At 44.1% G+C, this 25,501-nt stretch overlaps 1 protein-coding gene across 2 annotated transcripts in view; it reads right to left on the bottom strand.

Annotated features, from left to right (window-relative positions):
- NARS2 (asparaginyl-tRNA synthetase 2, mitochondrial) overlaps nucleotides 1-25,501 on the bottom strand; it is a 51,342-nt gene that overhangs the window by 23,263 nt on the left and 2,578 nt on the right. For both annotated transcript variants that reach the window (XM_088140502.1, XM_088140503.1), the window contains exons 3-7: nucleotides 24,814-24,923; nucleotides 23,122-23,242; nucleotides 22,837-22,977; nucleotides 13,633-13,713; nucleotides 5,537-5,637 (exon numbers count right to left, since the gene is read on the bottom strand). In XM_088140502.1, coding sequence (XP_087996628.1) covers nucleotides 5,537-5,637; nucleotides 13,633-13,713; nucleotides 22,837-22,977; nucleotides 23,122-23,242; nucleotides 24,814-24,923 — 554 coding nt within the window. The remainder of the gene's footprint in view (nucleotides 1-5,536; nucleotides 5,638-13,632; nucleotides 13,714-22,836; nucleotides 22,978-23,121; nucleotides 23,243-24,813; nucleotides 24,924-25,501) is intronic.

The following is a 25,501-nucleotide window of genomic DNA, read 5'->3' on the forward strand; positions in this document are numbered from 1 at the left end:
GACCGAGGCATACAGAAGACTGCAGCTTAGAATGCATGACAAGTAAATGGGAAAGCACATGAATGGATGAATTAAATATGAGAAAGGAACAAAAGATGTGTTTATGTCTGTGAAACAAAGAGAAAGCAGAAGGATGTGAGTGAAGGTGGCTTGACTTGGGAGTGGGCTTGATGAATACATGCAGGGAAACGTAGCTGTCAGTTTAATTATGAATGCAAAGGCCAAAATGTATGGCAGAAAGTTAAAGCTGGTGTCTTCTCAATGGCTGTGGATGTGAATGAGAATAGGAACCCATAGGATGCTGTTAGCTACATGTTATGTCCCAAGGAATGATGATGAAGGAAAAGCCAGGGATGAGTTCTGGGGGGAAATGTGTGATATTCTGAATAAATATGATCCAAGGGAAAAAAATGATTGCATTAGATGACATGGAAAAAAAAAAGAAGAAGTGATTTGACCATCTGGAGACCCAAGAATGAATGAGAACGATGACCATTAAGGTCTGTTCTGAATATGTGAATTAATCTTCAGTCTGCTCATATGCAGACTTGGAACAAGGAATGACTCTAAAAGCATCACTGATCTGATTGTCTATGTAAAAGAACGAGAAAATGACTGAAGGATACCAACGTGATGAGAGGTTCTGAATGGAGGACAAAGCTGGTAATATCAAGACTTGATCCTGGTGGAAAATGGATACGGAAGAAAGAAGTGAAAATGTGAAGTGGGTGACGTTAGGCTACTAGAAGGTATGAAAAGGAACACCTGGTGGAATGATCTAGTAGAAGAGGCTGTCAATGAGAAAAAAATGAATATACAGGAATGATTACTGCAAAAAATGATGAGAACAAGATGCCGTATAATGTATAGGGAAAAGAAGACGAAGAGTTGCAAAGAATGTAATTAAAGAGATCAAGGAATAATTATGATTAAAAGAAAGGAAGAAAACGCAGAGTGATTTTCTTTCCAAAGAAATAAAACATTACTTTGGAAGTGAGAGGCGTATTTTAGGAAATGGCTTACCACCCTCCAGTAGAGTGAATGGAATTAAAATGATAATTAAAAATAAACATGATGAAATTATCTGGGGGGAAACCGAAGTGAGAGAATGCTGCTAAAGATGTTTTAAAAGTATTTCCCATCTGTATGGGAATGATATTGATATTATATATGTCACGTTTAGACATTGCCACAACCACAGAGAGATTCTCGGTGGGTTTTAAATGGGATAAATAAACATGGCGTAAATATTAGTGTCCAAGTTAAAACTGATGAAAAGGAAATCGTAAATGCTATGAGAATGTTGAAAATGATAAGGCTGCAGACACAGATGGTGTAACTCGAGACATGGGTGCAATTTACTTAAAGATGTGCAACTTTTAAAAAAGTGTGTGTTAAGATTACTTCTGTGTCTAATGAATGGGAAAATGCCATTATGAAAGGAAAAGGGCAAGAGAAAATGCCAAAACTAGAGTGGATTTGTTTATTAAGAATTCTAACTGAAAGTACATGAGAGGTCCCAGTGAATAAAATCTGAGAATGGCAGAATAGTTTTTTGATGGACCGGATTTTGCTCTTCAACAGCCTACTATAAAATTATGAATGTGAGGAAGTTTAGTGATTATTGATACAGTGAAAGCATAAGGTAAATAGGCTTAAATTCTGGAATATTCTTCACAAATACGGAATTGAAGATTGCAACAGGAGCAGCGTACGATGGAAGTCTCTATATGAATGCATGGATTGCTTAGCAAATGGTTCAACGCTGAGAAGAGTGTAAGATAACAATATGTGGTGTCCCTGCGATTGTTCAATAATATTATGGAATGGTTGTGATTACATTACAGTTATCTTGGTTAGGGAAGTGAATGTGCATGATTTTTTCTATGCAGATGATATAATGTTGCTGCCCGAGAACCTGAATGATTTGCGGCAAATGTTTGATAGGCTGTGCGATGCAACAAGAAACACGGATCTGAAAATGGAGGTATGGAAGACCAAACTAGTTGCGTTTGACAGGAAAAATGGAGTAAATGACTGCAGGGATACCTAAATGGCAAGAAACTGGAACTAGCAGCTGTATTTTTGTAGTTGGCTGGAAGTACTGTGTTTGTTGTTGTTGTTTAGTCGTTGTGTCCGACTCTTCGTGACCCCATGAACCATATTGCGCCAGGCCTTCCTGTCCTTCACTGCCTCCCTGAGTTTGCTCAGTTTCATGCTCATTGCTTCAGTGATGCTATCTAACCATCTCATCCTCTGCCGTCCTCTTCTCCTTTTGCCTTCAATCTTTCCCAGCATCAGGGTCTTCTCCAAAGAGATCTCTCTTCGCATTAGGTGACCAAAGTATCTGAGCTTGAGCTTCATTATCAATCCTTCCAATGAGCAGTCAGGGTTGATTTCCTTTAAGATTGACTGGTTTGACCTCCTAGCAGTCCAGGGGACTCTTAAGAGTCTTCTCCAGCACAGTACTGTGTAGTGGGATAGAGAAATGTTAAGGTGTACTATGTACAAGAGTGTGCTTATAGACGAGTGAGAGTTGGGTATGCAAGGAAAATCCTAAAAGTTAAATAGAGTGAGAATGGGGTACTTGTGTATGTGATCAAAAGGAAGAGATATTAGATTAATACCTCACTTTTATTTTCTACAACTCCTACCTCCTATTTTGCCCAAAATGATAATCCTGGTGGTTGGGCACAGAGAGAGGGAATGGTCCAAAGTCCCCAGCCAGCTTTCCTCCCTAAGGAAGAAGTAAAAATGGTAAGATTCCCAGTTCCTAGTTCAGCACCTTTGCCACTACACCTCCTTGGCTCTCCCGATAAGGTCAAGAAAGAATGAGAGCTGAAAATACATGGATTGAATGAAGGACTAGAATGGAAGAACACTTGGTGGTTTGTTCATCTCAATGTATGGACTTCAACTCCCAGAATTCCCCAGCCAGCATGGGTGGACTCCAACTCCCAGAATGAAGTCCACACATCTTAAAGTTGCCCAGTTTGAAACAACACTGATCTAGAGAGAATGAATGAGGACTGAAATGGAAAACAAATACAGGAAGGAAGAGGGAATGAGGTTGAGAGGAAAGCTGGGGTTGGCTAGAGTAATGAAACCCTTAAAAAGAGAGAACTGAAAAGTTTAAAGAAAGGCAATATACCGAGTTGTGTATGACTCTGTATGGCTCAGTTTGTCAGGCTAGAAAGGCGAGTTATAAACTAGGTTTAGCTACCTTCCTCCTCTTTTTCTTACCTCATGCATTAATTCCTTTGGCTTACTAATTTTAATCCTTTTCACGCATAATGTTTCTTATGTTCTGTAAGGGAAGAGTGTGATACATATTCTTATGTGCACTTTACTGAATTTGGGATTATCGTACTGTGAACCAAATAAAAAGCAGAATCCCTAAATAAGTTTCTAAAATCAGAACCACCAACTCGTCTTCCTCACTAAAAGCAAAGGGAGCTCACAGATAGGCCAAATTCCAAATACGTTGTCCCCTTAGACCTCCATTTTCATGGACCTGGATTGGGGCATCAATTTTATTTAGTGCAACCAGCTGCCTCTTACTACCCCTAGTTATCTTTCTGCAACTAGATTTTTGTCTTCCTTTCTTCCCCAACAGCAGCAGTGGCCACCAGTATGTAACGTTTTCCTTTGCTAGCCAAAGAGAAGACATCATGGGGTGAAAGACAAGATGAGCCAGCACCTAATCCAGTGTTTCTCAACCTTGGCAACTTTAAGATATGTGGACTTCAACTCCCAGAATTCCCCAGCCAGCCATGCTGGCTGGGGAATTCTGGGAGTTGAAGTCCACATATCTTAAAGTTGCCAAGGTTGAGAAACACTGGATCTAATCATTCCAACTTGGCACTGGATAGGTCCAGAAAGCGGATTAAAGCAAACATTCATTTAACCACGAAGTAGGCTTCCTTGTTTGGAAGACGCTTCTCAAAGGAGACAGGGTCCAAGGAAGGAAGAATTAAGAAGGCCTGCGATAACCGCTTTCCTCCTATTTTACTATTATCAAAGACCTTTAACGACCACATTCAATAATACGTTTGGGCGAGAGGATGCATCAGCTCCAATCCAAGAGATGTATCTCAGAAACCTTTTTCTTTTTTCTGCCCAAAATACTGTCCACATCCACCTACTGGCCCCTCCATTATAATCCCTTAAAGGTTGGGTTGTCAAGCTCCTTTGAAGGTCCTGGAGTGGCATTTTGGCTCCGAATGAAGATGGAATTCTCTCCAGAGAGAGAGGTATATATAGTGCCTCTAAATTTAGTTTGTATTTGATCTTCTTAGAATGTCTGCGTTTAGTTTTTTTTTTTTAAATAAAAAAGGAACAGGCTGTTAAAGAACAAAGTGTGAACCACTAACACAACATCCTGTACAGTACACTGAGCAGCCTGTTTGCTTATTCTACGGGGTGATGCTGTAAACAGGGCGAGATGGCATCAGAATAGAGATTTTAAAGAGGGCCAGCACTGAAGCTGGATTATTTGCTGATTATTACAGAGAATTAGGTGGAGGGAGTGCTATGCATGTTGGCCTGAGCTCCTGGAGTAAAGGTCGGATGAAAATATAAGAAATAAGCAAGCCAGCAGGGTGTAACAGTCAGGTTGGAGGGCTAGGAGTCATGGGGTAACTTTAGGCTAGCCTACCTTATAGGGGTGTTATTATGGGGAAGAATGGGAGAAGGGAGAACTATATATGCAACCTGGAGTTCCTGCATTCAAAAATGAAAGTATCCCGCCTCCCGCTGTGTGATTTGAACATGGGCCCTGTTCAAGCCACCCCTAAGCCCGGTGCCCACCGAGGAGGCCCTGCCCCATCTACCCCACAGAAAAGAGACGACAGTGGGCCCCGTGCCACTCTGCTTTCATTCTCCTCCATGCCTCTTCTCCTAGCGCTTGGTAGCACAACAGCAGCCACCTCTGGCATCACTTCCCCGCTTCCTGCTTGTGCAAAACCACCACAACTCCAAAATGGAGTGGTGCCATCTGGGTCAGGCCCACCACAGATAGGGTTGGAGTGGGGGCATTCCCACCCCTGTCATTTCTGCCCCACCGGGCGGAGGGGGGGGGATCAAAATAGCCACCAAAATGAACTGCCTAGAGAGGCTGCTTTTGTAAGGTCTCTCTAGCACGTCATGTCTGCTGTGGAGGTGTGAGTTCAGGCATTTGGGCAAACCCCAAGCAGACTAAATCTAACCCTTTTAGGGTTAATGATCGGGGTCAGCTGACCTAATTCTCCTATTCCTGCATGCTAATCCCTCTTCCTATGTCATACAAATAGGGTCAATGAACCCCACCCCACCCCGCTTTTCCTTTATAAGTCAAATCCTTTATGTGGCCACCTGCAACCTTCCTGTTTGGTCCTAACGCTTGCCAATTAATTCTGCATTCTGCTAACTAAGAGATTTACTACAATTCTGTTCGCCTTCCAGCAACACCTGCGGGCAGCTCTCTTAGGCAATTTCGTTAGTTCGTTCAGAGATATATAACAGACTAAAATCATCCTGAAACTCCCATAAGCCATACCCACTCATCACTTCCAAATGCAGTTGTCCTGAGACGGTGAGAAATGCTGGAACACTGAAGAAATGGGGTTCCTCTCCTGGTTTTCTCTCTTCATTTGCAGGCTGCAAGAATTAAATAGTAGAATTATCCATTCCATAAATTCTGGAATTAGGTCAATCTCTCCCCAAAGGCAGCCAAACGTCGGCCCTCTGAATATTTTTACTATCTGAACACGTGGTTGGCAAAGGAATTTGCTGAAATAATAATAAATAAATTTAGCAGTGTATCCTAGCAACTACTGTGAAAAAGTTACATTTTCTCCTTTTGTCTTAAAAAAGTCAGCTTTACAGAAAGATCTATGAGACTTGCATAAAGAAACAGCATTGTTCTCCGAAAATTGGGAGCATACAAATTTCACAAATCAATCAATCAATCAATCACCCTGAATAATCAAGCATGTTTTTTTCCAAATTAATTGCTTTATTATAAAATAGAAATAATACATTGTACAATACAAATAAAAACTAAGTACAAGAGAAACTGGTAGCTGTTAGGGCTATGATGATTAAAGTAAGTTAAACCTTTCAAAATATACATTTTATATCAATGTTAAATATGATTTCTAATATAATGTATGAACATAGAATTGCTTATATTGTACCGGTGATGTTTGGTATGATGTTGATAAGAAGTTGCAAAGTGTGCTGAATTATTTTGTAATATGAAGGTCCTGAAAAATTTATTGTGCACATATATACAACTTATTTCTTCCTCAACTGAAGCCTAACTACACTTTGTTAAGGCCAATGTTTTAAAAGGCTTGCTACCTTACTCATGACCAGTTGTTACCATCATCTGTGCCTATCTCACCAATCACTTATTTTATTAATTTATTACTGGACTTATAAGTCTGCCCAACCCTCATCACTGCTCTACATCAGAACCTTTCTGTAAGTCTCCCATCATTATCAATCAAGTCAAGAATCATGGCCATTACTCTGAATCAACCTCCTAGAACATCTGGGGAAGAAACATAAACTATGGATTCTCTCCTATCTGAGACCAATTCAGGTCCTCATGACACTTCCCAGGTAGCTAGGTTTCATGTTGCAGAGCAGAGGGCCAGAATCTCAAGGGACAGGGGGACTACTTCGAAATCTCCCCCATTTGCACCATGGGCCTTCAGGGACGGGTCGAATCGAGGGACCTCCATGCCCACAGCAGAAGAGCACATGGTCCGTGCACCGAACATCCTAACTCCAATCTTCTAAGTCTGCTAAGCAAAAGACTTCAGAAAACAAGTCCTGAGATGGAAAATTCCAATTCCCCAGAGAGGCCTTTTTAATTTTCACACTGTCAGTGAAAAACAATACAACAGCAAATCTATTACAAAAACAAAGGAAGAGAGTCAAGGAGTCTGTTATAATGGGTGGGAGAAAAAAACTGAATGCAAGTAGAGGTCAAATATTATTGCTATAGATAGGTCTTGTTCCTGAGTCATAGTGGGGGCCAAACCACTTTTCTTTCTTTCTTTCTTCTACAAATTTCATTTATTTGAACTTCTTGGGTTTCTTGTGAATTTACTGTACTTCTGGTGTGAAACCAGACCTGTTACCTATAACCACAAAAAGTATTTGGCCAAGAGAAGGCAGTTTCTTAGGGGGCATCCAAACAGTATCCTTTTGATAAATTGGTATGGTCACTGTTTTTTTGGGGGGGGGGCTTTGAGTGGTATGTGAGAGGGGGCACACTCCCCAAAAATGGGAACGGCCCATGCGAGAGTGGATGGGGACAGTGCGAAAAGGCTAAGAGTGACTGACTTTATATTAAATTAAAATGAACTTCATTTAAACCACTGCTTCACATCTTAGTGACTTTAAGATTGTGTGGACTTCAACTCCCAGAATTCCTCAGCTAGCATGCTGGCTGGGGAATTCTGGGAGTTGAAGTCCACACATCTTAAAAGTTGCCAAGGTTGAGAAACACTGATTTAAAGTACTGTATCTTTATTCCTGTGGACTTAACTATCTTTCCATTCAATCACACTAGAAATTCTAATTGCTGAATTGTTTCCACTGTTACTCCTGAAATCGTCCAGGTTGCTGGCACAAACTTTAGCTTGGGGACTGAGAGAGAGGGAAAGAAAATACAATCACACCCAGGGTACCTCCATGTCTGAGGCCCACTTTCCCTAGCTTAGCTCAAGAAACACACAACCTTTGCTCTAATCCATCCTTCCTAATACTGTTTGCCTTCAACATCTGTATTCCCTCCTTGACTGCACCCAAAGCAGAAAGCTGCAAGGGGCTTCTACACGCAAGGAAATTCAACTGGTTTGCGTGCACCATGCTAATCTGAGCCCTGAATATGACCTACCTGTCCACGGGAAATAACTCAGGCCTTGCACTGCTTTGTTCTTGCACACATTTCATTGCAGAGCAGCGGAGCTCCATGGCTAATGGTATTGCCTTAGCAGTTCAGGGATCTGACCTTGGGATAGGCTGAAACATCTGGAGCACCTCAGCCAGCCTTCTTTTCCAAGCAGCTGAACTTGTTCGTCCATCAAACAGTGCCGAAGCGAGAAGCGAAAGCAAACACCGTATCTCTTAGGCAAAGTTAACCACTTGTGCATATACACAAAGGGTTGGAAAGGACAGGTCAGAAAAAAGAGGCTGCAAAGCAGAGTTGCCCAAAAAGAGAGGGCTTTTCAGGAATAAGAGGCTCTTTTTAAAAAGCTTCCATCCAACCCACAAGACATTTGGCATGGCAGGGGGAACTGATTCATTTTCACTCCCGGAGCGATTAAAACTGCTTAGCACGTTAATGCCTTTATAAATCCATCAAAAATGCAAGGTTGGAAAAAAGACTGACTTTTGCACTACAAGTATTTTATCGCCCTTGCTCTCCTACTGCTCCCTAAACCAAACCAGCATCTACGGAACAGATGAACAAATAGCAAGACGACTATTCTGGGATACATGAAGAGGCATGAAATTGTAAACAAGAAATCAAGACGTGCATCCAAATGAAGAAGATCTGAGTGCTGATGGAACAGGCAGCATGCGAGCTGTAAGCCAGCTAACTACCAGTTTAAATTCTGTTATGGGCCTTAACGAGGTATTAACCTATTAATCGACCTTCCCAAATCTGCAACGGGAGTGCAGCATCGAGTTGGAGAATTTGTAGCATCCAAATTTTGTTCATCAACTGCAACCCGACCAATGGCTTAAGATGCGATTTAGCAACCACTGGAGGACACAGGTTCCCCACATCTGGATAAAGGAAATAAGGTAACAGTAAAAGTTTCAATGAGAGCTGGTCTGGTGTAGTGGTGAAGGCACCAGGCTAGAAACCAGGAGTCTGTGTGTTCCAGTCCCACCTTAGGCACGAAACCAGCTGGGTGGCCTTGGGCCAGTCACTCTCAGCCCCTTCCAAAAATCTTGCCCAAAACCTGCAGGAACTAGTCCAGGCAGTCAGCAGGAATCAACTGTGACTCAAAGGAATGCCCCTCCAAGTTTCAATAGCATTTTATGAAAGTTAGTGATTATTATGATGAGTATTTGTTAATCCTGAATCACCATTATAGGTTAGGTAGATCCAAATGATTCACAAGAAGGCCAGGCATTTTTTTCAAAAATGTAATTTCTTTCAGAGAGCGAGTCCAAAGTGTAGTTTGCTTTAATCTGTGATTTGCAGAAACTGTGGTTTGCTGTAACCTCAGGAAGTGAGCCAGTTATACATCGAGTGAGGATGGAAAGAGCTCAGGTAAAAGCTGGTGTAAACTCCGGTTCCATCTATGGATGCCGTGAAATCACCAGATGAGAGTTCAAACAAGGCCAAAATAAAACACTTCCTTTACAGACCGAGGCAGTTTCATTAAAGATAGACTTAATCCAGCCTGGTATCTGATAGAAGTAATGAGACTACAACTCCAAAAATTCCCAGCCAGCACAGCTAGGAAGAATTTTGGGTATGTACCCTACAAAGATCAGAATAGTGCAAGCCATGGTATTCCCTGTGACACTCCATGGAAGTGAAAGTTGGACTCTGAAGAAGCAGGATAAGAAGAGTATTGACGCTTTTGAACTTTGGTGTTGGAGAAGACTCCTGAGAATACCATGGACGGCCAAGAAAACAAACAAATGACTCATTGAACAAATCAACCCGGGGTTCTCACTCGAGGCACAAATGACCAGGCTCAAATTATCCTACTTCGGACATATTATATGAAGAAGCAGCTCTCTGGAGAAGGCTCTGATGCTGGGAAAGGTGGAAGGAAAGAGAAGAGGAGGACCAGCAGCAAGGTGGAGGGACTGAGTTACGGTGGCAATGGGGATACTGTTGGAAGGCCTGAAGAACCAGATTAGGGATAGATTGTCATGGAGAAAATCTACCTACGTGGTCACTAGGAATTGAAAATGACTTGATGCCACATAATCAATCAACCCTAAATGTTCAAATCTCAGGAATTCTGGAGATGCTGATTGGCTGGGACTTTCTGGAAGCTGAAACCTCAACACATTTCTAGAATACCAGGTTGGAGAACTTGGTTTACTTATTTATTTTGGTTAGATTTATATCCTGCCTTTGTTCCTGGAGAACAAGGCAGCATATATCTCATTCATTCACCCAATTTCTACCTCTCAACAATACCTGTGTGAGGTGGGATGGGCTGAGTGACACCTTGAACCCAAGCCTTCCCACTGCTAATATGACACCTTCACGGCTAAGCAGGTAGTCTTCATTGAGCTACCACAATTGGGGCCGGCCACTCAGTTGTTCAGCGAAGCAGTCGCTAAGTAAAACCATGACTGTGTTTATGATCTTCCTTCAGCTTTCCTTTGCTTTACAGACCTGCAATGGTCATAAATGTGAGGACTGGTCACAAAGTTCCTTTTTCATCACTGTCATAACTGTAAACAGTTGCTGTACAAGGCAGTCGCTAAACAAGGACGACCTGTACTATTCTCCAAGTGAGGCACCCAGGGTTCTACATTGAGATGGGTGGCTATATAAATCCGATAACTAACTAACTAACTAACTAAAATCAGACACAACTAACAACACGGACAAAAGCCTTCTGAAAGCCAACAGGTTCACAGACACCAGACGTGGGACTAAGTTGCAGTTCAAGCTAATAGACAGTTTGTCAAGAGACTAAAAGTTTCACAGCTGGAGGAAAATATCTGGGAGGCGATAAAAGGCTGCAGCTGCAAACCCATCCCTTCTAACCCTCTCCCCCCCCCCCACTTTAAAGTGCCTTTTCTAACTCGGATTGCAAAAAAACAAAAAACAAAAAAACCCATTTTTCATTTTGTTGCAAAAGTCATTGGTAGAGACTTCAAGGCCCAACTGCTACCTTCAAACACAGCAAAGAAACAAAGACGACAGATTCTTCGCTTCTTTTAACACTCCACCTGGAAAATACAGCTGTAGAGAGAGAAAGATGTTTGCTTTCTTTCTATTCTTCTTCTGCAAATTCAAAGCCTTCCACTCATCCCTTGATCTTCTGAAACATTCCCCTTTCTTCATCCATCTCCTCTTTTTGCCCCCAATTGAGGCCAGGAGGTTTGAGAAGCTACAGAGAGGCACTAAATAAACCACAACAAAGCAAAGTTTTGCTCACCAAAGTTATCCAAACACTGATGTAAGTTTGACAGCCCCCGGGGCAACAGAACTGTGTGGTCACAGCACCCTAAACTAAGGTACGTTTTAACTAAGATTCCTTGAACAAACCAGACTACCTTTGCAAATGTGCCAAGTATCCATTTCCCTAAGCTGCTGTGTTAATCCACAGCCAACAACCAACTAGAGTTTTAAACTATGGTTTAGAAGTTAGACAGGCCCCCCTCAGGGATGGCTTTTCTGGAAGTTACCAAAGACCCAACTTTTCCATAGGGCCTTCAAGAAATAACTGATCACCAGCGGTATTTGGATGTATATGGATTTATGGTGTTTTAATTGATGCTTTTGTTCATAAGCTTGTATTGCATTGCTTTCTTTTACACAGATTTCTCATTGTTATTTATTTTTGAACCCACGATGATGTCAAAACGACATCATGCTTAGGATGACCTCATCCAACTAGTGAGGGCCCATGCCTGGAAGGTGAAGTCCCACCTCTCTGAAGGGTTGTTCCTTTTCAAGGGTGCAAAAAGGGTTCCCTCTGATGCCTCCAAACTTTCAGAGTCAGTGGGCTCCAGGGCAAACCAGAATATCATTTACTCCTCTAAACATCAGCATTTCGTGCATGGTGGGCTCTGGTTCAGCTGGCAGAAGGCGCCCAGAAGGACTGGTGAGGAAGGAGGAAGACTCATCCTTCTGCCATTGGTGCCTAAAAGAGCCAAGGTCAAGCGCTCAACAGGAGACCCGGGAAGCTGAAAGATTTCTGTGGCATCTCGGCAGGAGTTCAGGAGGAGGTTTCAATGGGCTGGGTTGCACGGCTCGGTTGTGCGAGCTAAGGTGAAGCTCTCCCCAGGTTTCAAAACAGGTTTGCCAACTTTTATTACCGGGAACAGAATGCTGCTGGTGAAATACAGATGGAAAATATGGATGGGGCCGGCAGCCATCCAGGCATGGTAGCTCCATCTCAGAGCAGACAGAACTGGTGAGATGGTTCTTTGGGTGCTGCCCCCCCTTTCTCTCTCTCTCTCTCTCTCTCTCTCACACACACACACACACACACACATTTCATTTATAATCCACCAAACACAGAACCACGGTTGTGTATTCTGGAAGCTGCAGTCTGAACAAACCCAGAGGGTACCAGACCGGAGAGGCTTCAGTTTAAAAGTTTCCAGCATATCATGCAGCAACCGCCGTTGTTTTAGATGGGTTCAACAAGAGGAATAAATTTAAATGAGATTGCTTAGGCACCAATTAACCTCTGGAGCGTGCCTTCCTACGAGAGAACAGCAGGTCGCTAACGTCGACAACCCAACCCAACCTCTAATCTATCAGAAAGAAAGTCAAGGCTTGTAAAAAGCAGGAAGACGAACCTCAGCTATGCCAGTAAGCAAAGGAAAATGCGTAGATCTTATCCAAGCCGCTCATCTTTTCACCGAGTTTTTCAAGATCACACAAGTTGGGGAGAGGCGACAGCCAAACACGCTGATCTAAGCAAGACATTTTTACTGCAGCAGGAAATGCTCAGAGAAGGATTTGGCTAGGAAGGGCGCAGGGCGGGGGTGGGGGGGTGGGCAACTTGGTGCAACCGCTGAGAAAAACTCTCATGTTCTCGCAACCGCTTCCAGGATGGGTCTGTGCTATCATCCTGTGTTAGTCTTCTGTACTAGATGATATTATGATGTGGTTTGTTGGCCTTGGTGTTGATGCTGTATGGTTTAAAGAGCGTAAACTGCGAGAAGTTGTTTGATCTTGGCTGTTTTTGAAGAAAAGAGGATGCAAATGTATTTCACTGGGTACCTCACTGGACTGAACCTTTAGAGCAGTGCTTCTCAACCTTGACGACTTGAAGATGGGTGGACTTCAACTCCCAGAGTTCCGCAGCCAGCCAGGCTGGCTGGGGAACTCTGGGAGTTGAGGTCCACCCATCGTCAAGTTGCCAAGGTTGAGAAGCACTGATTTAGGGAGATGGTCTGTTTTGCATAGACGGTTGGAGAGAAATTAAGGAACTAAATGGATGCCTTTGGTCTCGCAAAGGCTGAAGACACTAATTTCTTTCTCCAAAAAATAACACCTGCCCATTCCATTAACATCTTTCCCTGCCCACGCCCCTTCTAGCCCCCAAAGTCTGCCTTTAATTAATGTTATTTGCTTAAATAATTTATAGGGCCGCCCATCTCAGAGCAGGGACTCTAAATGTGACATGCAGGGCAAAGAAATATAACACACACCCCCAATCCAACCGGACCACTTTCCCTCTCCTCTTTCTCCAAACTAGATGGATTTGTGTACAGTCGCCCCTTGGGAATAGTTTAAAGGCTCTCTGGGCTGAACATGGGGTCAGACTAGAGGACCTTGGAAGACCCCCTGCAGCTCAGATGTTCTATGGATCTGCAAGGGAAATGATGGCAGTTGTAGCCCAATGTATCCCGAGAATGCTGTTTGGGAGAACCACAATCAGACATGGCAGTTGCTGGATTATCCTGGCTTACCTCAACTTTGAAGACTTCTCCAGCACCTTCACAGTCATTTGAAGTAATGATAGGGGTGTGTATATGGGTGTATCCGTTCTCCTAATATAGGAGGAAAAGGGAGGGAAACAGACAGAGTTACTTTGCTCGTGGCTGATCTGAGCGCTAAGAACCACCCAGAGTCCACTGGAAGTTTTTTTTAGACCTTTTAAATCCTGCCTTTATTATTTTTATAAAGAACTCAAGGGGGAGAACATATCTCATACTCCTTCCTCCTCCTATTTTCCCCACAACCACCACCCTGTGAAGTGGGTAGGGCTGAGAGAACGGGATGGGCCCAAAGCCACTCAACTGGCTTTCGTGCCTAAGGCAGGACTAGAACTCACCATCCCCTGCTTTCTAGCCTGGGGCCCTCACCACTACACCAAACAGGCTATTGTTATAGTTATAACAATAACTGTTATAGTTGGGCAGCCTTAACAAATTTGAATGAATGAATGAATGAATGAATGAATGAATGAATGAATGAATGGAAGGTTTCAGGCATGTGAGAACACTCTACCCCCTATTTGTTAGCCAGTCTTCAAAAACACACACAGACAAGGGTTCAACTACACCCGTGTTTTTCAAGCTTGGCATCCTTAAGATGGGTGGACTTCAACTACCAGAATTCCCCAGCCAGCTGTGCTGGCTGGGGAATTCTGGTAGTTGAAGTCCACCCATCTTAAAGTTGCCAAGCTTGAAAAACACTGAGTTATGCTAAGATTCCCTAATGAAGACAGCAGTATAAATCAAATATAATGCAGAGGAGGGCTAGGCGATGCTCTGGGTTCAATCTCCAAACAATGCTTTGGGGTGCCTGGTAATATGAATGCCGTCTCTTAAAGCAGCTGTGTCATTCTCGCAAAAGATGAAGCTGCTTTAAAGAGGAGCTACATCTGTACTCCAAAGAAAACCGAACCAAAGCAGAGCACATCCCTAATTCAGAGGAACAGTATAACCCTTCCCTGCTTGAGCTGAGGGCTGAATGATGACTCCCAGCATACCCTGTCCAGCCCCCGGCAACACCTGGGCACAGGTACACCATCCTTGTCTCAGAGCTCCCGAAGGTGCCTCCCACAACATCTCTAGAGATCACAACGAAACCATGTCTTGCTTCACAGTTCAGCAGGGCGCAAATTCTGAGGACTGACTACATTCGAGCCTTCCCTCCTGGAAATCTAAATTTACATCTCCTATTTAGAACTCCTCTGCTGATAGAATCTTAGGGTATAATTTGGACTTCGAGTTGACAATGAAGATATCGAAGTGGTGGAGAACTTCTGCCTTTTAGGATCCACCATCAACAGTAAAGGACGAAGCAGTCAAGAAATACGCCCCAGACTAGCACTTGGTAGAGCAGCCATGAAGGCCTTGGAAAAGATATTCAGATGCTTAGCAGTTTTAAGATACGTGGACCAACTCCCAGAACTCCCCAGCCAGCATGGAGTTGATGTCCACATATCTTAAAGCTGCTAAGTTGAGAAACACTGGTTTATACCTATAAAGATAAGAATCACGCAAACCATGGTATTCCCTGTGACTCTCCATGGAAGCAAAAGATGGACTTTGAAGAAGCAGGACTGGAAGAGTATTGATTATTTTGAACTTTGGGGTTGGAGAAGACTCCTGAGAATACCGTGGACAGCCAAGAAAACAAACACATGGGTTATAGAACACATCAATCCAGAGTTCTCACTCAAGGCACCAGGCTCACATTAGCCTATCTAGTTGTCTAGTCCTCATTTCAATATATTCCATAAAGAGGAGACCCTCTCTCCCCCAGGTCACTGGCCCCATTGCCAAACTGCTTGGTTAGGAGGTACGATCAAGCATTCAACCAGAATCTGCCTTCTTATAACTTGAATCCATTATTTTGTGTCCTGGATTGTCCATGTACAGTGGGGCAAAAAAGTATTTAGTCAGCCACCAATTGTGCAAGTTCTCCCACTTAAAAAGATGAGAGAGACCTGTAATTTTCATCATAGGTATACCTCAACTATGAGAGACAAAATGGGAAAAGAAATCCAGAAAATCACATTGTCTGAATTTTAAAGAATTTATTTGCAAATCATGCTGGAAAATAAGTATTTGATCCATATCAAAAGTTCATCTCAATACTTTGTTATATATCCTTTGTTGGCAATGACAGAGGTCAAACGTTTTCTGTAAATCTTCACAAGGTTTTCACACACTGTTGCTGGTATTTTGGCCCATTCCTCCATGCAGATCTCCTCTAGAGCAGTGATGTTTTGGGGCTGTCGCTGGGCAACATGGACTTTCAACTCCCTCCAAAGGTTTTCCATGAAGTTGAGATCTGGAGACTGGCTAGGCCATGCCAGGACCTTGAAGTGCTTCTTACGAAGCCACTCCTTCGTTGCCCGGGCAGTGTGTTTGGGATCATTGTCATGCTGAAAGACCCAGCCACGTTTCATCTTCAATGCCCTTGCTGATGGAAGGAGGTGTTCACTCAAAATCTCACGATACATGGCCCCATTCATTCTTTCCTTTACACGGATCAGTTGTCCTGGTCCCTTTGCAGAAAAACAGCCCCAAAGCATGATGTTTCCACCCCCATGCTTCAGAGTAGGTATGGTGTTCTTTGGATGCAACTCAGCATTCTCTCTCCTCTAAACACGACGAGTCGAGTTTAGACCAAAACGTTCTACTTTGGTTTCATCTGACCATATGACATTCTCCCAGTCCTCTTCTGGATCATCCAAATGCTCTCTAGCAAACTTCAGATGGGCCCGGACATGTACTGGCTTAAGCAGGGGGACACATCTGGCACTGCAGGATTTGAGTCCCTGGCGGCGTAGTGTGTTACTGATGGTAGCCTTTGTTACTTCGGTCCCAGCTCTCTGCAGGTCATTCACTAGGTCCCCCCATGTGGTTCTGGGATTTTTGCTCACCATTCTTGTGATCATTTTGACCCCACGGGATGAGATCTTGCATGGAGCCCCAGATCGAGGGAGATTATCAGTGGTCTTGTATGTCTTCCATTTTCTAATTATTGCTCCCACAGTTGATTTCTTCACACCAAGCTGCTTGTCTATTGCAGATTCAGTCTTCCCAGCCTGGTGCAGGTCTACAATTTTGTTTCTGGTGTCCTTCAACAGCTCTTTGGTCTTGGCCATAGTGGAGTTTGGAGTGTGACTGTCTGAGGTTGTGGACAGGTGTCTTTTATACTGATAACAAGGTCAAACAGGTGCCATTACTACAGGTAACGAGTGGAAGACAGAGGAGCCTCTTAAAGAAGTAGTTACAGGTCTGTGAGAGCCAGACATCTTGCTTGTTTGTAGGTGACCAAATACTTATTTTCCACCATGATTTGCAAATAAATTCTTTAAAAATCAGACAATGTGATTTTCTGGATTTTTCCCCCCATTTTGTCTCTCATAGTTGAGGTATACCTATGATGAAAATTACAGGCCTCTCTCATCTTTTTAAGTGGGAGAACTTGCACAATTGGTGGCTGACTAAATACTTTTTTGCCCCACTGTAATTAGCCTCCTTCGGACACATGATGTGAAGACCCAGCTCTCTGGAAAAGGTTCTGGTGCTGGGAAAGGTGGAAGGAAAGAGAAGAAGGGGATGACCAGCAGCAAAGTGGAGGGACTCGGTTACAGTGGTGATGGGGGCACTGTTGGAAGGCCTGAAGGACCAGGTTTGAGATGGATCCTCCTGGAGAAAATCTTTGTGGTTGCGAAAAGTTGATGTCAACTTGATGGCACATAATCAATCAATCAGTTAGGCTCATCCTGCCTACATTTTCACAACATGGTTACTCAGTTAACCTACCCAGGGTGTTTACCCGATTCTCCAAATTAAAGAACCCAAACAGGATGGGCTAAGGAACATGCTGCCCATGAAAATGGAAAACTAACTAAGTTTAGAACTAACCCAGTTTCACCAGTCAGACAAACACAGCTGCTGAGCCCTTCCAACCGGCTTGACTTAACCATCTTGGGCACAGCTTTGTGAAAACTTCACCCACTCAGAGTTTTGGAAGTCGTCAGGTGGGATGAATACTAGAGAAGGAAGAGTTTAAAAAGCTGACGGTACAGTATACTGGCTTTTATAGAATTGTTACTTGTGATTTTAATTGGGGATATTTATATTTTGTGATTTTAATTGGGGATATTTATATTTTTATTGTCTTTATTGTCTTGGATTTTAATTGTAGGCTATCCAGTCACCCTCTGGGAAAGATGGGTGGCATATAAATTTAACAATAAATAAAATTTTAAAAAAGTAAATGGGTGTAAGGACAATGGTCCTCAAATGAGGCAACGTGGTGTAGTGGTTACAGGGTTGGGTGCGAACTGGGGAGACCCAGGTTTTGGTCCATACTTAGCTATGGATGCTCACAGGGTGATTTTGGGCCAGCCATTCTCTCTCAGCCTTGCCTGCCTCACAAGATTGTTGTGAGATTTGCCCTGAAGAGACTCAGGTGCTGGTTGCCCCTCAGCAACGGAAACTCCTTGAGTAGCTCTGGGCCTGTCCCCCTCTCTGCCCAACCTACCTCACAGGGTTGTTGTTTTCAGGAAAAAATAGGAGGGGAGATTGCTACATTTGCTGTGTTGAGGTCCTGAATGGAAGGTGGGGATGTCAATCTAATAAAATAATATATACAAAAAATAAAATAAGACGTGCAAAGGACCACTAGGCAGAAGACAGAACAGCGTAGTTAAGAATCTGTGGAAACAGAAATATAGATTTAAACCATCCAGTTTGATGTTCACTTTAACCCAGTGTTTCTCGACCTTGGCAACCTGAAGATGTGTGGACTTCAACTCCCAGAATTCCCCAGCCAGCCATTTATATGCCTCCCCTCTCTCCCAGAGGGTGACTGGCTGGGGAATTCTGGGAGTTGAAGTCCACACAGCTTAAAGCTGCCAAGGTTGAGGAACACTGCTTTAACCTCACGCCCTGGGCAGTGAGAATCTGATCAAAATCAGAAAAGATGGGTTTGAATCTATGGGTGACCGGGGCTTAGCTATTCTGGGCTACCTCGCAGGGCTGTCCACAGATAAAACAAGGCCAGTTTGAAGCCTGTTGGCGGCTTTGAGCTCCTCCGAGGAAGGGCAGAAATAAAAAAAAGGCCATAATGAAGCCAATAAAACTTTCTCCAGCAAGGAGGACCTGAAAGTGTACAAATGCTGCCACCTGGCGGTCCAACGTCTGTATATTCTTAAATTCACAACCGGGTTAACTTATATTAAGACAGTCCCACTCAAAAGGAAGAAGAAACAGTATATCTCAGTGTTTCTCAACCTCGGCAACTTTAAGATGCGTGGACTTCAACTCCCAGAATTCTTGGGATGGCTGGCTGGGGAATTCTGGGAGTTGAAGTCCACGCATCTTAAAGTTGCCGAGGTTGAGAAACACATACATACATACATACATAAAAAAAAATAAATAAAGCACAAAGACTGGTACAACACCCTATCCTATCAATCTATAGTGAAGTTTAGCAAAAAAGGAGTTTAGAGGTTTTCCCTTCCCTGGGAAATGCATCTGAGGTGGGGTGCATTTGGGTACGTCTACCTGCCAGAAACCATGTTCCAAAAAGCCCCCCACTCCCAGGATGGTACTTTAAGTCCCAGGGTCACTTTTTTGTGAGATGGGCGGCCGTACAAATTTGATAAATAAACAAACCAAGCTTGACTCCTAGGGACTGTGGACATTTTGTTGCAATTTGGGGGGGGGGGGCAACAGGACAGAAGCCCCTTGCCACTGCTTGCTTATTTATTTATTTATATTTCAAATTTGTCACCGCCCATCTCTTATAGCCTTCTTTTCCAGAAAGTTTTCCCAACCTCTTAGTCAATGCTACATCCTGGAGATTTCCTGGTGGTCTCCCATCCATATAGGCTCCAGGCTTGATTCAGTTTAGTTTCCAAGGCCAGGTAAGCTGACACAGGGGCTGCCTCCCGATGAGAAGGTGCAATGCGTTCCAGAAAACCTTTTTAAGAAACCGGATATGGGCTGAATTAAACTAGTGGGTCAGCCTGGCCAAGCAAGCAACTATCCATTTCTTCTGAGTATGGCCATGTTCATGCATCGTAAAATGACCAGTCCTTGAATGTTTGGCTCTGAAAAGAGGAGGAAACACTAGAGAGGAGAAAATGCAGCATGCTGAAGCTAAGAGGAAAGCCACGGTGGGGTTTAGAGCACCGTAGCTGCACCGTCCTGGCGTCTTGGAGGCCTTCGATAACATGCCAGGGACAGAAATCAGAGCAGGGGAATCCAAAACCTGGAAGGTTCTTAGAGGTCATGTAGTCCAACCCCGTCCAGTGCAGGATCCACTCCAGCATTTCTGATGGATGATGATCCAGCCTCTCTTTGAAGACCTCCAGCAATGGATAACTCATCATTTCATGTGGCAGCCTGTTCTGCTGGCTAAGAGCTCACACATTCAGTTCCTCCTGGTATCTAGTCTGAACCTCCTTCCTTGTATTTTTACTGGTCCAGTCCTGCCCTCTGGGGCAACAGGGAATAAGTCTATGTTTCTCTCCTACCTCCCTTCAGTCATCTTTTTTGTAAACCAAGCACGGGCAGATCTTTAAACCGTTCCCCGCCAGGCTTAGTCTCCAGACCCTTCACGATCATGAGGGGTGCCACATTCTCACGAGCCTCTTCTGAGCTCAGTTCCATTTACCACTGATTAACGGGCAGAAGGGATAACCTTGAGGAACCAGAGGAAGAGCCGCTGCCAAGACAATGATCGGATAAAAGAAACCTGAGTCCAGGGCAGAACTGTAACCTGAGAAAGTGACTCAGACAAGACCCTCCCCAGTTCTCACAAAGATCGAGGGGGGGGAAATGCATTCAGACTTGCAAGGTTCTGTTACTGTAACCCTAAAATAAAAGTAGTATTAGTCTGCGTGACTTTGGTTTCCTGCTCTCCTGAACAGCCCCTTTGATCCGATCCGGCAGGCCAACTCATCTTGCAGCCTGAAGTGAACAAACAGAGTGTAGTGGCAATGCAGAAGACCGTTATTATTTCAAGGAGTTTAGGTGACATGGTTTAATTTCTCCTGCACATATTAAGAAAGTTCACACTGAATCATCATAATGTTTAGCTGCCTTTTCACTTTTATTTAGAGGGGGGGGGAAACCCTCAGGATTGTCTAGGTTAAGCACTAGCTTATCTGTACAGTTCCCAGGCTCTGGATCCTTTTGATGAGCAGGTATCCCATCTGGTCAAGGTCACTCTCCAAGCCCCTGACTCCAAAACAGAGTCATGGGATTGCAGGGCCAGACTTTGATAAAAAGCCCTGGCATTGCCCCTGGAACTGGGAGCGTGGGCACAGGCCTTGGGACCAGGCACAGTGTTATCTAAGCCATCTTGAGGTCTCTCCACGGTCACCTTATGGTAGCTCCTGACAGTTGGGGAAGAGTTTTATCATCTTGCTTGGCATGTGATGTTTTTATACTATGTTTTTGTATTTCTGTTTAATGCCATCTGCTAATTCTTATATTCCTGTTTAAATCTGTTTGCTCGAGTTAACCATAAAGCCTAAAGCCTCCTTACCTGCTGGTGTGTTCATTGTCCCTGGATCTAAAAGAACCAATTGCCTGGGCACCTGATTGCTGCCTTGACAATTGGCAAAACACAGCCAGAAGCTTACAAGCGCCACAATGCGTTTCCCGTGGAAACATGGCAGGGATCAGCCACCTGGCAGGTCCACATACCCAAGAACCCCGGGTGGTGTCTGCAGGAGCTCCAGATAAAGATAATGCATCGTGATTTTTAAGAGCCAGTTTGGTGTAGTGGTGAAGGCACCAGGCTAGAAACCAGAAGACCAGGAGTTCTACTCCCGCCTTAGAAACGAAGTTGGCTGGGAGACCTTGGGCCAGTCCCTCTCACTCAGCCCTAGGAAAGAGGCAATGGCAAACCACTTCCGAAATCTTGCCAAGAAACTGCAGGGACTTGTCCAAGTAGTCGCCAAGAGTCAAGATTGACTTGAAGGCACCAAAAAAAAAAAAAAAATCATTATTTTTAATGGCTCACTTCTCGTAGGACCAGGAATGGGCTTCAGATGGCCAAAATCTCGTAAGATTTAGAACTCACACAAGGTTTGAGTCACTGAAATGTTCTTGTATAAGGCAAGGTTGGGTACTGTATTTCCCACTGTTGCTGTGAATATTTTTATCCTGTTTTAATTGTTTATTACCTCATATGCACTTAGAGTTGCTTCAGTAACTGAAGCTGCTAACGTAGGAGGAAAGCTATGTTAATCTATCATAGCCCAAAATCAGCAATCTGGTTGTACCTTTTCAGACTAACAAATTTGATTAAAAGGGAGAAGCTTTTGTGAGCAAAAGTTTCTGCCTTCTAATCAAATTTGTTAGTCTGAAAAGGTGAGACCAGACTGCTGATTTCTGAGCTAGTTAATGAGCTGATAAAATTATTTATTTATTTATTTATTTATTTGACTGATTATGCATCATCAAGTCATTGTCAACTCTTAGCAACACATAAACAGAATTTCTCCATGATGAAATATCCCTAATCTGGTTCTTCAAGTCTACATATATACAGGTAGTCTTCATTTAATGACCATTTATTTAATCATAGTCCAGAGTCATGACAGCCATGGAAAAAGTGCTTTACAACACCCCGCAGTCACATGATCGTAATTTTCTACCTTTTTCATGACAGTTATTAAGCAGATCACTGTGGTCTTTAAGCGTCACATGGTCATTAAGCGAATCACGTAGTCATTAAGCGAATTCCAGCAAAAAATGTCCATTGGGGAAGTTGGATTTGCTTAACAACCACATGATTCACTTAATGACCATGGTGATTTGCTTAACAACCATCATAAAAAAGTTGTAAAATCAGCTCTGATTTTCTCAACGACCAAATTGCTTAGCGATCTAAATTCCAGACTCTATTGTGGTCGGATAGCGAGGACTACCTGTAATATAAAATATATATAATTAAGTAATACATGAGTGTGAACATCATGTATTACTTAACTATACATGATGCATCAATCCATCCATCCATCCATCCATCCATCCATCCATCCATCCATCCATCCATCCATCGCCTGAAAAGTCTGCTAAGCCCCTCTCCTGGTTAGCAGCCACTTCTGTCTATGAACTGGCCACTTTTCAAATTGATGGCCATAACTACATCTTGTAGCAGGAAGTTCCCAAGACTGGGATTACCTTGAAAAAGGCGTGGATGGCTGCAGTGGCTTCACTGCGTACCCTCAGCAGGGCGCTCAGCACATTGCTTCTGCATCGGAAATGAGGCAGCTCCCGGAGATATTCCAGAGAGTGATGGACTTTGTATTTCAGAGGGAAGGCCTAAAGAGGGAAGAACCAGAGTCGATCTTTACTCAAGAGCATGCCCCACTGCGTACGACGAGCTTGCAGCTGAATTTCTTTGCAGGAAAGCCTGCGGCCAGGGAGCAGCCCACGGACCGCCCCGGAGGAAAACAATTCACTTACCAAAACGTCACAAGGGCCCACCACACGAATCTCTTCTGCCTTCAGCTCCACTTTCTGTCCTTTGTGTGGGCTTTTCACCAGCTTCCCCTGCACTTCCACCGCACTTCCAAAAGTCAGCGTCCTGCGAGGAAACAAGGAAGAGTTTGACGGCAAGGCCTCGACTGCAGCGACCTCGAATCGGCAGGGGTTGGACGTCACGAACAAAATCCCGGCTAGACCTCTGGGGCGCTCCCAGAGTCCTTTCTCTCCTCTGCAAAGTGGGAGTTGCCTTCCTGCATTCACGACAGCGAAAGGCTTAGACTATTATTTCTCCCTCTTTTTATGAGTTGGGCCCTAGAGGAGAGGGGAAGCTGCAGAGAAGGTGGAGGAACGGTGCTCGAACTCAGGAAAAGCCAGTTTATTCTATCACTGTTGCTGCTCCAGGAATATACAGCGTCCCCAGAAAGAGATGGGTGTGTATGTGTTTGTATGTTTAAGGCAGTGTTTTTCAGCCGAGGCCATTTTAAGAGGTGTGGACTTCAACTCCCAGAATTCCCCAGCCAGCATGGCTGGCTGGGGAATTCTGGGAGTTGAAGTCCACGCCTCTTAAAATGGCCTCGGCTGAAAAACACTGGTCTAGGGAGATGAATACACACTCACACATCCAGGCAGCAATTTTAATCTAACAATTTCCTTTGTGCAAGATTTAAGGCCTTTGAGCTTCGCCTTAAAGCTTAGGCTTAGCTTCGCCTTCAACCCTTAAACATTCCTGCAACTGCAGAATCTTTTGCAAGGGACTAGAATCTTGAAACAGAGCAAAATCAACCCATCTCTATTTGCCCTTATGCTCCCCTTCCACAGACGCACGCCGGTCAGCAGCAGAAATGCGCTGCACGCCTCTTCCCTGATCCAGGCTGCTTGAGAGGGTGTTCTTGCTTTACACGCTGGCAGAAATGAAGCAAGAGAAGAGGCCATCAAGACTGTCAGAAGGCTCAGCAGCCATTTTACTTCTCTCCTTACGGGCGGCTTCCCCTCCGTTCTCCTCCCCTCCCCTTTACATACTTCTTCCCAAGTGGAGAAAAGTAAGGGGCTGCATCTAGGGTGGAAAAACCTAGGGCACACCTACAAGATGAGGGAATCAAGGCTTGGAATTATGTTGGACAAGGACACGGGGTGGACCTGACCACAAGCTGAATATGAGACAGCAGGGTGAAACAGCTGCTAAAACGGCCAACGTATTTCTGGAGGCATTATGTTGGACAAGGACACGGGGTGGACCTGACCACAAGCTGAATATGAGACAGCAGGGTGAAACAGCTGCTAAAACGGCCAACGTATTTCTGGAGGCATCAGAAGAAGGGTTGCATCAAAGACGCATAAAGGCCTTGTTCTCCTCCCCTCTGCACTGGTGAGGCCATAACTGAAGTGCTGCCTACAATTCTGAGTAGTATGTTTCTAGAAGGATAGTGACTGGTTAGAGATGGTCCAGAGAAGGGGGACAGAGATGTCACAGGGGCTGAAGGACATCTCTGTGAGGACAGGCTGAAGGGACGTGAGATGTTCAGCCTGGAGGCACGAAGACGGAGGGGAGAGAACACATCACCTGCTTTACACCCTGGGGAAAACCTTTGACAACCACCTTCTTGCTGCAGCCTAAGGTGGTACAGGCCCACCCCTCTGCCCCATTCAACCAGCCAGAGAAGATGAACCAACCTGGACTCCAAATGTGGGTCGGCCACCACCTGGAGATACTCCAACGAGGAGCCATCGCTGACATGGAGAAACAAAGCCCCTTTCTGAGCCCGGACTGAGCGGACCCAACCCTGGACAGGAAAAAAAGCGGGGATGAAATAGAGCTCTAGCTGGGGGTGGGCTGAGGCAGAGCTCTATAGCAGAAAAAGGCAATTTTGAGGCTAGGCTAACACTACCATAACCTCATCACAAACAATGCCTATAGCTAGGCAGGGTCCTCCCCTCAAATTTTCTCAGTCCTCCTAAATGTAGGATTCCTTTTGAAATATTAGATCAGATGTTCTTGTAGTTTGTTGAGTGCCCGCCCCCATCAACTTCTAGGATGGTGACCCAGAAGCTTGGGGGGGGGTCCAAATCTTTAAGCTGGCAGGTACAGAATCCAGTATAGACTACTTTGACATTTCTGCAGGTTTATCACCGTCTTCAAAAACAGAAAAATGTGATATATCTCCCTGAATCCCAACTTGCCAAGTTGGGCTTTTTGGAGCAAATGAAAATTTCCACTTCCTCTTGCACTTGTTTAACCAATTCTAGGCAAACTTTTGGCTTCGCCCCAGAATTCTTGTTGAATTCAAATAATGCAGGATTTAAAAACAGGGTATTGGAGGTTCTTGCTCCAAGGAAACTTCCTAAAGTTTCCACAATACCA

The sequence above is a fragment of the Python bivittatus genome, unplaced genomic scaffold, assembly GCF_059951505.1.
Source record: "Python bivittatus isolate LINGU-HERP-01145 unplaced genomic scaffold, Pbiv_v1 ctg000340_np1212, whole genome shotgun sequence".
In the NCBI taxonomy this organism is placed as follows: domain Eukaryota; kingdom Metazoa; phylum Chordata; class Lepidosauria; order Squamata; family Pythonidae; genus Python; species Python bivittatus.